This window comes from Gadus chalcogrammus, chromosome 2 (assembly GCF_026213295.1).
Source record: "Gadus chalcogrammus isolate NIFS_2021 chromosome 2, NIFS_Gcha_1.0, whole genome shotgun sequence".
In the NCBI taxonomy this organism is placed as follows: Eukaryota; Metazoa; Chordata; class Actinopteri; order Gadiformes; family Gadidae; genus Gadus; species Gadus chalcogrammus.
The window spans coordinates 8,645,116-8,658,226 of NC_079413.1; the positions used below are offsets into that span (position 1 = coordinate 8,645,116).

Sequence of the window (13,111 nt, forward strand, 5' to 3'; positions counted from 1 at the left end):
TCTCTTCCTGACCTCCTCAAGTCACTCCACTTCACATTAAGGGCCCAATCTTGCACCCAGCGCAATTGACTTTCTACACCGACTTATGTATCGTTGCTAGTTTGTACCCGGCTTAAAGCTGATTTGATGAATGTGGTTGATGCTTGGCACGTGCTTGTGTGCACCCATCTATTTAAACACACGCAAACTAAACACGTCACGCATAATACAGTCCATGGCAATGTGTATTAACGGACACATGCATATTAAGAACACAAGTCGATAGTGATAATGTATACAATACTGGTAAGAGACGATATCATTTATGTTTTAAGTTCTCTTTGCCGAAATTTACATGACGACTCAGTTTCTGAAGTTGTAGTGGAAAACGCTATTGCATCTGTGAATAAGGACTATTATTTGGCCACACTTATTCGGGTTTCAGACCAACCCATTTTAGATTTGCGTCGGGCGCAAGTGTCATTTATCCGCTGATATAATACCCACAGTGCCAGAGATCCGCCCACAGAGCTACTTGCGTTTCGCGCTTCTCACTTGCGATTCAGACTGTTAAAAATAGGGCCCTAAGAGTCTTTACCATCAGAGCAGACCACTGCTCCGATGGGAGAGGGAGAGGCCCAGAGAGAGGTTGATTCTAGTGAGAAGAAAGAGCCAGAAGTGTGTGTAGGAGCTGCAGATGCTGGGGTTCGATTAAAAGACCATCTCTGCCATTTGCCGTGACCGCAAATGGCATAATGACACCTGTGAGATTCCCTGTCAAATAAGATAAGATATATTTTTTTGTCATTGCACAGGAGTAATTCAGTGCACTCACGTACTGGTCTCATTTAAAAAAATAAAAGTAACATAATAAATAGTAAATAAATTAAAAAGAAATACATTCAACATTTCGTTCACTCACTACATTCATGTCGTCATACACTATACGGTTAACTTAGTGCCATAGTATGCCTAAAAATAGTATGCCTTAAAATAGTATTGCAAATATGTAAAGTGCTGGGCATTGTATTAGGTGTGGATGTCACTGGTTAATACTGTCAGAACTAGTGGATTCATTTTCCGGTCAGTGTTGAGTATGGTGACGGCTTTGGGATAGAAACTGTTCATAAATCTTGTGGTGCGTGTTCTGATGGACCTGTAACGTTTCCCTGAGGGCAGTAGTTCAAACAGGTAATTGGCAGGGTGGTATGAGTCTTTCAGAATGTTGTGTGTCTTTTGCAAGCATCGGGAGTTGAAGATGGTGTCCATGCTAGGTAGTTGCCATTGGTTGATGATGTCATGGGCGGTTTTTATAATCCTCTGCAGTGACTTTCTGTCTGCAGCAGAATTGCTACCAAACCACGACAGGATTCCGTAGGTGAGCACACTCTCGATGGAGCAGCGATAGAAGGACCTTAGGTGCTGTTGTGAGATATTGGCTTTCCTGAGTGTGCGGAGAAAGTATAACCGCTGCTGTGCTTTCTTTACTATTGCTGTGGTGTTTATTGTCCATGATAAGTTCTCTGAGATGTGTATGCCCAAGAATCTGAAGCTGGACACTCTCTCCACCGTCTCCCCGTTGATGTGTATTGGTGTGTGTGTGTTCTGCTTCTTCCTCTAATCAATGATTAGTACTTTAGTTTTTTTGATGTTGAGGCTCAGGTTGTTCTCTGAGCACCACTCTGTCAGCCTTTGAACCTCCTCTCTGTAAGCGGCCTCATCACCTTTCGTGATCAGTCCCACCACAGTTGTGTCATCGGCGAATTTCACTATGGTGTTGGTTGTGTGAGATGGAGCACAGTCATGTGTGTACAAAGAGTAGAGTAAAGGGCTCAGTACACAACCCTGTGGGGCCCCTGTGCTGAGTGTCAGAGTGGGCGACAGGTGCGGGCCCATTCTGACCGCCTGTGGCCTGTTGGTCAGGAAGTCCTTAATCCAAAGGCAGAGGTTGAGTGGTTGCCCAGGTAGGACATCTTGGAGAACAGTCTGCTGGAGACGATGGTATTAAACGCAGAGCTGTAGTCCACAAACCGTAGCCGTGCATAGGTCCCCTGCAGCTCCAGATGACGTAATCTGACTTAACGAACGAATCAAAACGAACAAATCAAACAAACGAATCGTTATAGTGAACTAAACTGAAAGAACTGATTCCCGGAAAATAATCCTTTTGCCCATCCCTAGTATTCAAACACGCACGCACACACACATGTGGCGCTCGCACGGTCGTAGCTCATTGTCTCATTGGCGGGCCAAATTCTCTGGGTGGGCAAAGCAGAGAAAGGGGAGGTAACATGTCCCTGTATGACATCATACGGGGAAAATGTTCATGCCATGGGACCTTCAATAAAAATGTTCTGTTGTTATATCACTTTAAGAGAAATTTGAAGTTTATCTATAGGTTTCATGAATCTCAACTCTCTTAAGACTTTGAGACTGTTGTTATGGATAGCAATGTTCTAACTACGTTTTTTTTAATGCATATACCACAAAAACTCCAAGACGTAGTTCCCCTCAAATCTCATTTCTGAACAGACGAAAACTAATTTTGCTCACTCCACACTGAATCCAGTGTAGCACTCATAGAGCTCTCGGGAAGCCCATTCATGACTGTTGTTGAACATCCCGGAATTCTTAATATCCTTGAGAGCTGATCATTGCCCTGTTTGTAACACCCTCTTATGTTTGTTTTGGTTTTTCTGTGTGTGTTTGTGTGCAGCCGTCCACAAGGGTATTTGAAACATGAGTTGCATAGAAAAAGAAAAACAACAGTGTAAGACAAACAACAGTGTAAGACTGTGGCGCACAGAGCATCGATAAGTGTTAAGTGATCATTATTGCGGTAAAGGACCATTATAGTGTGCGATTAGTTGGGTTGTAAAGCCATGCTAATAGCCTAATCATTACCGCAAAAAACAATCAATGGCCATTCACAATGCAAAGAAATACGTAATCAATCCAATCAAATTTGCTTCTGATTCCGGTTAAAAGCCATACACATATTACTGGAATTACTGATGACTCAATGAGTATTTTACGGGACCTCAGATCAACACTTTTTTATTTTACCACTACTCACAATAAAATCAATAAATTCCTCACCAAGATCCTAAACGGCAAGGATAGGAAGAAAATACAATCGATTTTTTAGGAACCTCTCTACAGAGTAGAGAGGTTTAGGACTCTCCTCTACAGAGGATGGGAATGTTCTCGAGAACAGTGTATGGGACAGAGTATGGGATTTGGAAATTCAAAAAAAAAAAGTGGCCTTTCAGTATGTTGTGGACTGGAATGAAGTATACAACTTTTTAAACGTTTTTCTTAATTAAAAAGGGGAAGTAATATTTTTTTCACGACTAGAGGGCAGTTAATCAATGTTTTAATCAAACAGACGATGAAGCCAAATCTGTTGTTTCTAGTACATACAATAAATTACATTGAGTTCTGGAGTTTCTTCAGAAAAACAACCCTGGATATTTATGACTCATGCCAGGCTTTGTTGACGGCCCCACCATGTCTCAACCTGGGCTGAACACTCTGTTCCCCCTCTTCCTCCCTCTCTCCCTCCTACCAGTACATTCATCATTGAGAAGCAGCCTCCACAGGTGCTGAAGACTCAGACCAAATTTGTGGCCACCGTGCGTCTCCTGGTGGGAGGCAAGTTGAACGTGCACATGAACCCCCCACAGGTCAAGGCAACCATCATCAGTGAACAGCAAGCCAAGGCCCTGCTGAAGAATGAAAGCACAAGGAAGTAAGTATGGCACATTGTTGTTGGCATTTACTACTATTGAGTCATTTTGTTGACCCTTCTGTCCAAAGCAACTTGAAGTGAATCATGCACGTCATTGGGGATCAAACCGGTTCCTTGGAGTCGTACAGCTTACCCTCTACGCCATATCATTGTTATGATTTACTGTCATGGATAAATTGACCCCGACCCCAGATAAGCGGTTTGAAGATGAAGATGAGGATAAGGATAAATTGTTGTTTTTTCTGTTGGTGAATGACAGCACAAGCAGAATGAACTATAAAGGGGCAGCTCTCTTAATGAACCCTGGACTACTGTGTGGCCATAGGGTCCCGCTCAGACACGGCTGGAACTTGAGGCGCGCCATAGAGGAATCTGTGGAGTGCAGAGAGAATCCACATTTGGACTCCTCCCCGGCCCCGTCCAACATTCCTCCTGTCTGGCAGAATCGAAGCCAGCGGCCATTACTCTCCCGGCGGCTAGTTTGCCAAACGGCCATCTGTAAAGCCAACACTCAAGAGAATATTTAGTACTACTTTCGTTATTTTCCTTTCCCTCGTTCCCTCATCCTTGAACTGCTCGTGGTGCTGCGGTGGTGGTTTGAACGGGAGCAAACGCTGGCAATGGGAATCCACCCTGTTTTTATTTTTAAAGATTTCACAGACGATTTTTCTAAATATGAACAGGCAAACAACTGGATGTTGAGCCTCTCTTAGGCGTTCTCGTCACACTCGGCAGAACGTTCTTCTGTAGCCTGGGGTAGGGCGGGGGGGGGGGCACTTATGGTTGCTTTGTTTGAAGCAACAACAACGCAACCAAATGTATGGTGAAAAATAAAAGTGTCCCTTTTTCGTCCTTCAGCGACAGCAGCGGGGAGATCCTCAACAACAACTGTGTGATGGAGTACCACCAGACCACAGGAACACTCAGTGCCCACTTCAGAAATATGGTGAGCATTGATAGCCTTCAAACACAGGCCTCCCTCTAATACTGCTACTGCTGCTGCTGCTGCTGCTACAACCTGGAAGCCGGCTTGTCGACAAGATAAACATAAGGCAAGAAAGCTAGCGCGAGATGGGTTGCTGGGCTGTCGCGGCAAACACATTTCTCCTACGGGGGATTAATAATGTTGTATCTCTCTATCTATAAATGAGTTGCGTGTCGGCAAACGGAGTAATGGCCCCGAGGCGCATGCCGACACCACATACATCCAACACCACATGCACCGAGGCCCATGTAGTGTTGGATATAGCATTGTCTTGTTTTTCCCATATGCTCCTCCTGATTTGAAAGGTACATTAGTGGATCTGAAAGATACTGTGTCAGTGTTCTTCACACCAACCCTGCTGCCAAGTAGCCAGGAAGGAGGTTTACAGTGGAGGCCAGATGAGCCAGGGAAGGAAGTGGCCCACAGGAGGAAAGCCATGACAGTAAACCCTACAGCCAAGCCCCCTGACCCCCTAGCCAAATGGCCAAGTACCGATATGTACCAAGCCAGTGTGTTACTAAGGAAGGTGTTACTCCAAACCGTTATGCTGACGGTCACCTCACATGCCTCACTCTCCCAACGCTGGTGGACCGACAGGTGATTCCCAGCTGCATCCCGCCTCTGGAAGGACGAGGGCCTTGTTAACAAAAGGACACGTTGCGTTTGTTTGTTTGTTTTCTAGTCTTTAAAGAGGATCAAGCGGTCGGACCGGCGAGGGGCCGAGTCCGTCACAGAGGAGAAGTTCACCATCCTGTTTGAGTCCCAGTTCAGCGTGGCGGGGAACGAGCTTGTGTTTCAAGTCAAGGTAAGGGAAGGTGAATGCCAAAGAGAGGCATTCCTTCTCTCTCAGAGGCTGAGTCCGCCTACGTCTTACCGTGCACACGCTCTGTCAGCTATAGTAGTAAATAGTTGCATACTAGCCTTGAGTCTCACTGTTCAGTCACCTATATATATGACTTGAATGTACATGTGTGCACAGAGTGCTTTGCTTGCACGAAGGTTGGCACTGATCAATTTCTGATCTGCATTTTACACTTTCTACGTAAACGCAAAAGGCATTGTATGTGCACAGGGATTTATATTTTTCATGACGATTTTTTTCCTGGGGAGACCACACAATTCAAGGAATCCTGCATTTTTTTTTTATGTATAACTTCAGCTACAGTATTTACACATTGGTCATATTTCAAGCAACTTGCAATGCAAGGAGAAATATGCCTAAACCTTTTGAGTTCCCAACCTGACTGTTTTTGTGTATTATATGTGTGTGCTCCAACAACGCACGCACACAGCAGTCGCATATGTTTTAAGAGCTTAACATGGGATCTACATATTCTCTAAATACAGGCCAATTCCAATTTGTAAAAAAATAAGAAATGCCCTTTCCTATTTTTCTCGGGAAACCGGAAATGTTTTTAAAGTGTATTGCTGGGAATCCTGTTTCCTTGGATTAAAGCCTAGTATGTAAACGTTTAACAAATTGTTGGTGTACTGTGTCAATAAAGGCTTTCCCCTCTCTCCCCGTACAGACATTATCTCTTCCAGTAGTGGTGATCGTACACGGCAGCCAGGACAACAACGCCACAGCAACAGTACTGTGGGATAATGCTTTTGCCGAACCGGTGAGAACGTTTTCTCTTCTTCTATGTACATGCCTCTCTCGCTCTCTCTCTCTCTCGCTCTCTGACTCTCTGTCTGTCTTCGTCCCTCTCTGTCTGTCAATCCTCTCTCGTTCTGTGTTTGCATGGGTGCGTGCAAAGATATACACAAGCACATTCTGCCCATGTGCAGATACTCTGAAGAGTTCCAGAATCACTTCATAGTAATATTACCCATTCAGACTTTCCAATAAATGCTCTCTATTTGACTTTGTTTTTATTAGACTTTGTATTTGTGTACTTATGGCCGGCATAAAGCTCAGGAGGTAGAACGGACTGGCTGGTACCTTGAAGGTTTCTAGTTCGATCCCCGTCTCCTCCTAGCGGAGTGTTGTGGTGTCACTGAGATAGACAACCCTCACAGCTCCCGACGAGCTGGCTGTCGCCTTGTATGGCTGTCGCCTTGCATGGTTGTCACCGCCGTCCTTGTGTGAATGTGTGCATGAATCTGTGAATGTTGGCCACTGGTTAGGAAAGCACAATATAAATGCATCCATTTACCATTTAACTTTGCAAACAGGGCCGGGTCCCCTTCCTGGTGCCAGACAAGGTGCTGTGGCCCCAGCTCTGCGAGGCCCTTAATATGAAGTACAAGGCGGAGGTGCAGAGCAAGCGCGGCCTGTCTGATGAGAACCTGATGTTCCTGGCCACCAAGGCCTTCTCCAGCAACCCGGAGTCTGACTGCCGGAACATGACCATGACCTGGTCGCAATTCAACAGGGTCTGTATCAAACCTCCCCAAAATCCCCAAATCTTCTGTCGTCTCTCACTCCCTGTGTTGTGGTGTATTGTCCAAGGAGCAAGGATAGCGCAGTGTGAGATAGTACGGGTGTATGGTTTCGATCAGCCGTAGTGCCCGGCTGCTTCAGCTGCGTTTGTCACTCCGTCGAGTACATGTGCGCCCGATAAACACCGTCATCATGAGCATGCAAAACCTCACACGAATCTCTTGACTTCCAGCAAGAGCGCACAAACATACCACACACGACCCCTCTACTTACAGAAAGGAACATTGGCTGTAGATTGCTCAGAGATTGCGCCCATCTTTTTCTTTTTTTACCATCAAGCACAAACAATAGACCAATCATTTCAGTTCCTAGTTGACTTATCGTGTCGCAAATCTATATGTTGCATATGAAGTGCATGTCCACTTGAAGGTTAGGCCGGGTTCTAAAAGGCTTTAAGGCCGTGTTTGTCCAGGTGCTGAAAGCCTAATTCAGCCGCGGGCATAAAGCAGCTGGCGAAGGCATAAAAACACACTGCTGTTTTACACACACACACTCACACAGACACACACACGCACACAGTATCCGTCTCATTGGATTACAGGAACATCACATTTCCGTTGGTATACTGACTCATGCACATGGACATATGGGCAACAGTTCACACACGCACACGTGCTCACACACACGCATGCACTCACATGTGCAAGAACACACAATTATGGCTCTCTCTTTCTCTGTCCCTCTGTTAATACCCTTTGCCCTCGCTCTCTCCCTACGTGAGTCACCATTGTGTTTCATAAAGAGAAACCTCTCTTTTAATAAAGAATAGACACACACAAACACACACCCACACACACCCCCCCACACACACACACACACACATAAACATAAACACACATTATATTTACACACATGCACATCCATATTTGTATTGCCCCTTGTTGTGGAGTGGATGCTGCAAATGGTACATTATTGAAGAATTGGGGGGGCCGGGGGGAGGCTATAGGTGCCAACCTAACTATCAAATGTTGTGTTTTCAACAGGAGAGCCTGCCTAACAGGAACTTTACGTTCTGGCAGTGGTTTGACGGAGTCATGGAGCTCACGAAAAAACACCTCAAACCACACTGGAATGATGGGTAAGAGAAAACATTTGGTGGTTGCTTTGATTGAAAGTGGTTGTCTTCAATCAAATTGCTTATGTTTTGCTTAGCCCATTCATTCTGCCATTCATTTCGCACATCATGACTGTAATTTTTCCCTAAGGCAACCATAATACCTGGAGATGTACCTCCAAGTCAATAGTTGGCGTTGAGAGCTCTCTCTCTCTCTCTCTCTCTCTCTCTCTCTCTCTCTCTCTCTCTCTCTCTCTCTCTCTCTCTCTCTCTCTCTCTCTCTCTCTCTCTCCTGCATTGCCTCACTCCCTCTCTCCCTCCCTCCTGCAGAGCCATCCTAGGCTTTGTGAACAAGCAGCAGGCTCAGGACATGCTGCTCTCCAAGCCCAATGGTACCTTCCTGCTGCGCTTCAGTGACTCGGAGATAGGCGGCATCACCATCGCCTGGGTGGCAGAGAACCCCAACAAAGCAGGTTCGTACACATACACATACACACACTCCCGCTCTCTGTTGCACTCCCTTTATTTCTTTCTCTCCTTTTTTTTCTCTTACGGGCAAACACACATACATTTATACGCACTGAGTCCCCTCAAGCTAGGTAACCTGACGCACACACCATACAGCCGGCCCTGGGCACATTATGAACCTCTTCACCTCCCTGGCTTGAGCACATGGATGGATCTCTTGGATTGACTGTGTGTGTGTGTGTGTGTGTGTGTGTGTGTGTGTGTGTGTGTGTGTGTGTGTGTGTGTGTGTGTGTGTGTGTGTGTGTGTGTGTGTGTGTGTGTGTGTGTGTGTGTGTGTGTGTGTGTGCGCGCGTTTGTGTTTCCCTGTATGTGTCTGTTTGTGTGTGTCACCATGTGTGTTTGTGTGTGTGTGTGTATGTGTGTGTGCATGCTGTGTGTCCAACAGGTGAGAGGATGGTGTGGAACCTCATGCCCTACACAACCAAAGACTTCTCCATCCGCTCCCTGGCCGATCGCATCAGCGACCTCAACCACCTGCTGTTCCTTTACCCCGACCGGCCCAAGGATGACGTCTTTGCCAAGTACTACACCCCACCCCTCTGTGAGTCCCCTCTCTCAGCCTATTGGTTTTGAACATGTGTGACGGACATCGTGCTCCGTGAGTTTAACCAATCACCTTCTTCACTGGTGATTGCTATTTTTTGTTTATTTTTTCGTTTGTGTGGCTATCACGAAATCTGAGTTGACAGCAAAGTTTCACTCATGGTTGGTCTGTGTGTGTGTGTGTGTGTGTGTGTGCCTGCGTGCGTGTGTGCGTGTGCCTGCGTGTGTCTCCCGGTACAGCCAAAGCAGTAGACGGCTACGTCAAGCCACAGATTAAACAAGTGGTGCCTGAGTAAGTACTCTCTCCCCCCGCACTCTCCTTTCTTTTCTCCTTCCACTTCTGGGGATCCATCTACTGTCCTCCCACCTCCATCTTCCTTGTTATATCTCTATTATTTTAATCACCGCGCTGCCTCAACGATAACACTTAATCGCTGGACGACGGCTCCTGAATTCAGATGATACATTAAGCCAGACGCCGCCGTCGGCGCAGTTCGACGACGGAGCCAAAACAATTAGCGACGCCGCGGTTCCCTGAGTGGGCTTTCCTTCCTCTCATCACCGGAGTTAGCACTCGTTAGCTGGCCGGCGCGGCCCGGCCGCCCATGGCGACCAGCGGGCTGTACGTTCACCCCCTGGCACCGGGGGGCGGTCACGAGGTCGCTGTGGTCGGAGCCGCGCGCTCACAGAGAGAGGTTGCTTAGGCAACTGTGGAAGATAGATATATAGAGATAGATGTTTTATTGTCTGTGTGTATGTGTGTAACATAGGTATGTGTGTGTGTCTGTGTGTGTGTGTAACATGGGTATGTGTGTGTGTATTTGTGTGTGTGTGTGTGTGTGTGTGTGTGTGTGTGTGTGTGTGTGTGTGTGTGTGTGTGTGTGTGTGTGTGTGTGTGTGTGTGTGTGTGTGTGTGTGTGTGATTCTTTGAAATTTTGCAGGTTTGCCACAGCCAATCACGACCCGGCGAGCGGCAATCCCACCTACATGGACCACGGTGCCTCCCCTGCCCCCCTCAGTCACCCACATAGCTACGCCATATACCCACCCATGTGAGGACCACCTGTGTGTGTGTGTGTGTGTGTGTCTGTACCTGCGACCGTGCGTGCGTGTGTGCACATGTATGAGTGTATTACTGCAGGCGTGGTCTGTGTGTGTGCGCGTGTGTGAGCCTGTATCCGTGCGTGTGTTAAGTGTGTTTGTGTACGTGTGTGTGTGTGTGTGTGTGTGTGTGTGTGTGTGTGTGTGTGTGTGTGTGTGTGTGTGTGTGTGTGTGTGTGTGTGCCTGTGTCCATGTGTGCGTGTGTGCACATGTATGAGTGTATTACTGCAGGCGTGGTGTGTGTGTTTCTGTGTGTGTGTGTGTGTGTGTTTGTGTCAGCGTCTGTGCGTGCGTGCACATGTATGTGTGTGTTAGTGTGCTTGCGTTGGTACAGTTTTGGTGTGTGTGTGTGTCTGTGTGTGGGTGTGTGTGTCCACCGTCCTCTATGGTACCACATTATGTGCTGTAGCCTCTCTGTTGTGCTGCCCCGCCCCCTTAGGAGTGACTCCATGCTGGACGGCGAGGGAGAGTTCGACCTGGACGACACCATGGACGTGGCGAGGCACGTGGAGGAGCTTCTGCGGCGGCCCATGGACAGCCAATGGAGCGGCCCGCAATCCTGACCTTTGACCCTGAAACCCCGCCCCCTCGACCCCCCCGTCCTGTCCTGTCCTGCTCCTAACAATACAGAAATGAATCCTGCCTCTCCGTGCACCGAACCTCTTGACATTTCTCATGGTTGAATTCCATTTGTTTCTCATTTGTGGTTGTATGTCCTCTTCATTTTGTTTCGTTATTTTTATTTTATTTTTTTGGTTTTTGTTAGTTCGGGATGTCTACAATGTGAAATGTTCCTAATGGTTGTGATCGTTATTCTTTCCAGCATGAAAAACATGCATGTCAGTGACCTATCTTTAGATGTCTTCTCGGCATATCTGTAAAACTGACTCGTAAATAAAAGAAAAAAGAAAAAAATATGTTACAGAATTCTGATGAAGAAAAACAGAACAAAACTATTAAAAAGCATTGCGCATGCTCTTCGGTTGTTTTTCCAACAGAAAGATATTTTATTTTTATTATATTTTTTAATGCTACTGTATCAAGTCCCGTCGACGGCTGTCATGTTTTTATGTTTCATATCCTCCGGTGTAAATTGATATTTACATTGAAGCTGCCGTTTGCGCAACAACCATCTTTAGAAATCTGTGCTTATCTGTTTTGTCCACCTGACCGGAGATGATGCAACAGAGGTGGCTCATCTCTTAAGGTCCACATACACTAATACAAATGCAACGCTTGCTACTGGCTGACTCCACCTCCTCTCTCTCTCTCTTTCATGCTCCAATACATCAATCAAATGCATGTGGGCGAGTATATGATTGTTTGTTCTTTAAGGGCACCAGGGGGAAGGGTGAGTGATCACTCTCTCATTCTCTCTTCCTCTTTTTTGCTCTATCCCTCCATATGACAGGGCTATTCATCCTCTATTTGTCATCGAAAAATGCAAATTTTTCTCCCCTCTGCTCTGTGACCTGCTCTATTCGATCATCATCGTTGACTTAACGATGATGGGCTCCCAGCATGACGTAGGGCTCACGCTTAGCCTCCGCTCGTTCCTCTGTGCTTGATGTACAGCAGGATCGAGAAGGAATGGCATGGGGGACGAGAGGTTGATGTGTTTTGAATTGTTTCAGACTTGAAAACCACTTTGCTGTTTTTGTTTTGCCACATCCGTTGTCGGCTCCTGTCTCTGTGTGGGGATACTATACTGCCATGTGCACACGTGTGACGTCAAAACAACATGGAGGAGGGGAGGGGGGGGGTGGGCGGATGCATGTCGACATCTAAACATATGCATCCAAGGGGCTGGCAGTTTGATGCCTCGGCTTCATCTAGTGGTCTGGGTAATGTGGTTTCACTCTCTCTCCCTCTCACTCTCTCGACCCCCCTCTCTCTCTCTCTCTCTCTCTCTCTCTCACCCGCCCTCTATCTCTCTTTCTCTCTCTCTCTCTCTCTCTCTCTCTCTCTCACCCGCCCTCTATCTCTCTTTCTCTCTCTCTCTCTCTCTCTCTCTCTCTCTCTCTCTCTCTCTCTCTCTCTCTCTCTCTCTCTCTCTCTCTCTCTCTCTCTCTCTCTCTCTCTCTCTCTCTCTCTCTCTCTCTCTCTCTCTCTCTCTCTCTCTCGCCATGTTGTGTGCCTCAATTGTTTTGTCTCTCTGTCCGATGCCCACTCAAGGTGTTCGCTCTGCTCCGCCCTGTGTAAGCCTTCATGGCCTTGCAGCGCCGCTGTCATCACAAGTACAAAATAACAAACTTGCAGACCACTTTCAGTGCGATTACAAACGCACAAGCAACAAACAAATCATGTTCCTCTGTTGATGTTTGACAGTATCATTACATTACATTGATATCAGCTGACGCTTTTACCCAAAGCAACCTTCAGTAAGTGCATTCAACCATGCCGATACAACTCAGAAATTGCACGAATCATGCAATCACATACAATCATGATATAAGCAACCTGCTTCAAGTGCTAACATTTTAGAAAGATAAACATGTTTTTTTTTTACATTGTTTTTTCTGCCACTCTCACTCACCACCTCAGGTAAAACAGCCTCTGCTTTGTCTAATGGATCATAACAAATACAAGTATGTGTGTGTATATATATATATATATATATGTGTATATATATATATATATATATATATATATATATATATATATATGTGTATATATATATATATATGAGTATGAAGACAATTGGAAGACGATCTCTCATTCT

The 13,111-nt window shown here is 46.2% G+C and overlaps 1 protein-coding gene across 6 annotated transcripts in view; it reads left to right on the forward strand.

Annotated features, from left to right (window-relative positions):
* The window catches only part of stat5a (signal transducer and activator of transcription 5a), a 56,173-nt gene extending 44,037 nt beyond the window's left edge, over nt 1-12,136 (forward strand). For all 6 annotated transcript variants that reach the window (XM_056579225.1, XM_056579242.1, XM_056579217.1 and 3 more), the window contains 11 exons: nt 3,551-3,730; nt 4,589-4,676; nt 5,398-5,520; nt 6,245-6,337; nt 6,894-7,094; nt 8,145-8,239; nt 8,546-8,688; nt 9,130-9,285; nt 9,528-9,579; nt 10,229-10,339; nt 10,829-12,136. In XM_056579225.1, the coding sequence (XP_056435200.1) occupies nt 3,551-3,730; nt 4,589-4,676; nt 5,398-5,520; nt 6,245-6,337; nt 6,894-7,094; nt 8,145-8,239; nt 8,546-8,688; nt 9,130-9,285; nt 9,528-9,579; nt 10,229-10,339; nt 10,829-10,952 (1,366 nt within the window). In that variant the 3' untranslated portion in view covers nt 10,953-12,136. The remainder of the gene's footprint in view (nt 1-3,550; nt 3,731-4,588; nt 4,677-5,397; nt 5,521-6,244; nt 6,338-6,893; nt 7,095-8,144; nt 8,240-8,545; nt 8,689-9,129; nt 9,286-9,527; nt 9,580-10,228; nt 10,340-10,828) is intronic.
* The last annotated feature ends 975 nt before the right edge of the window (nt 12,137-13,111 follow it).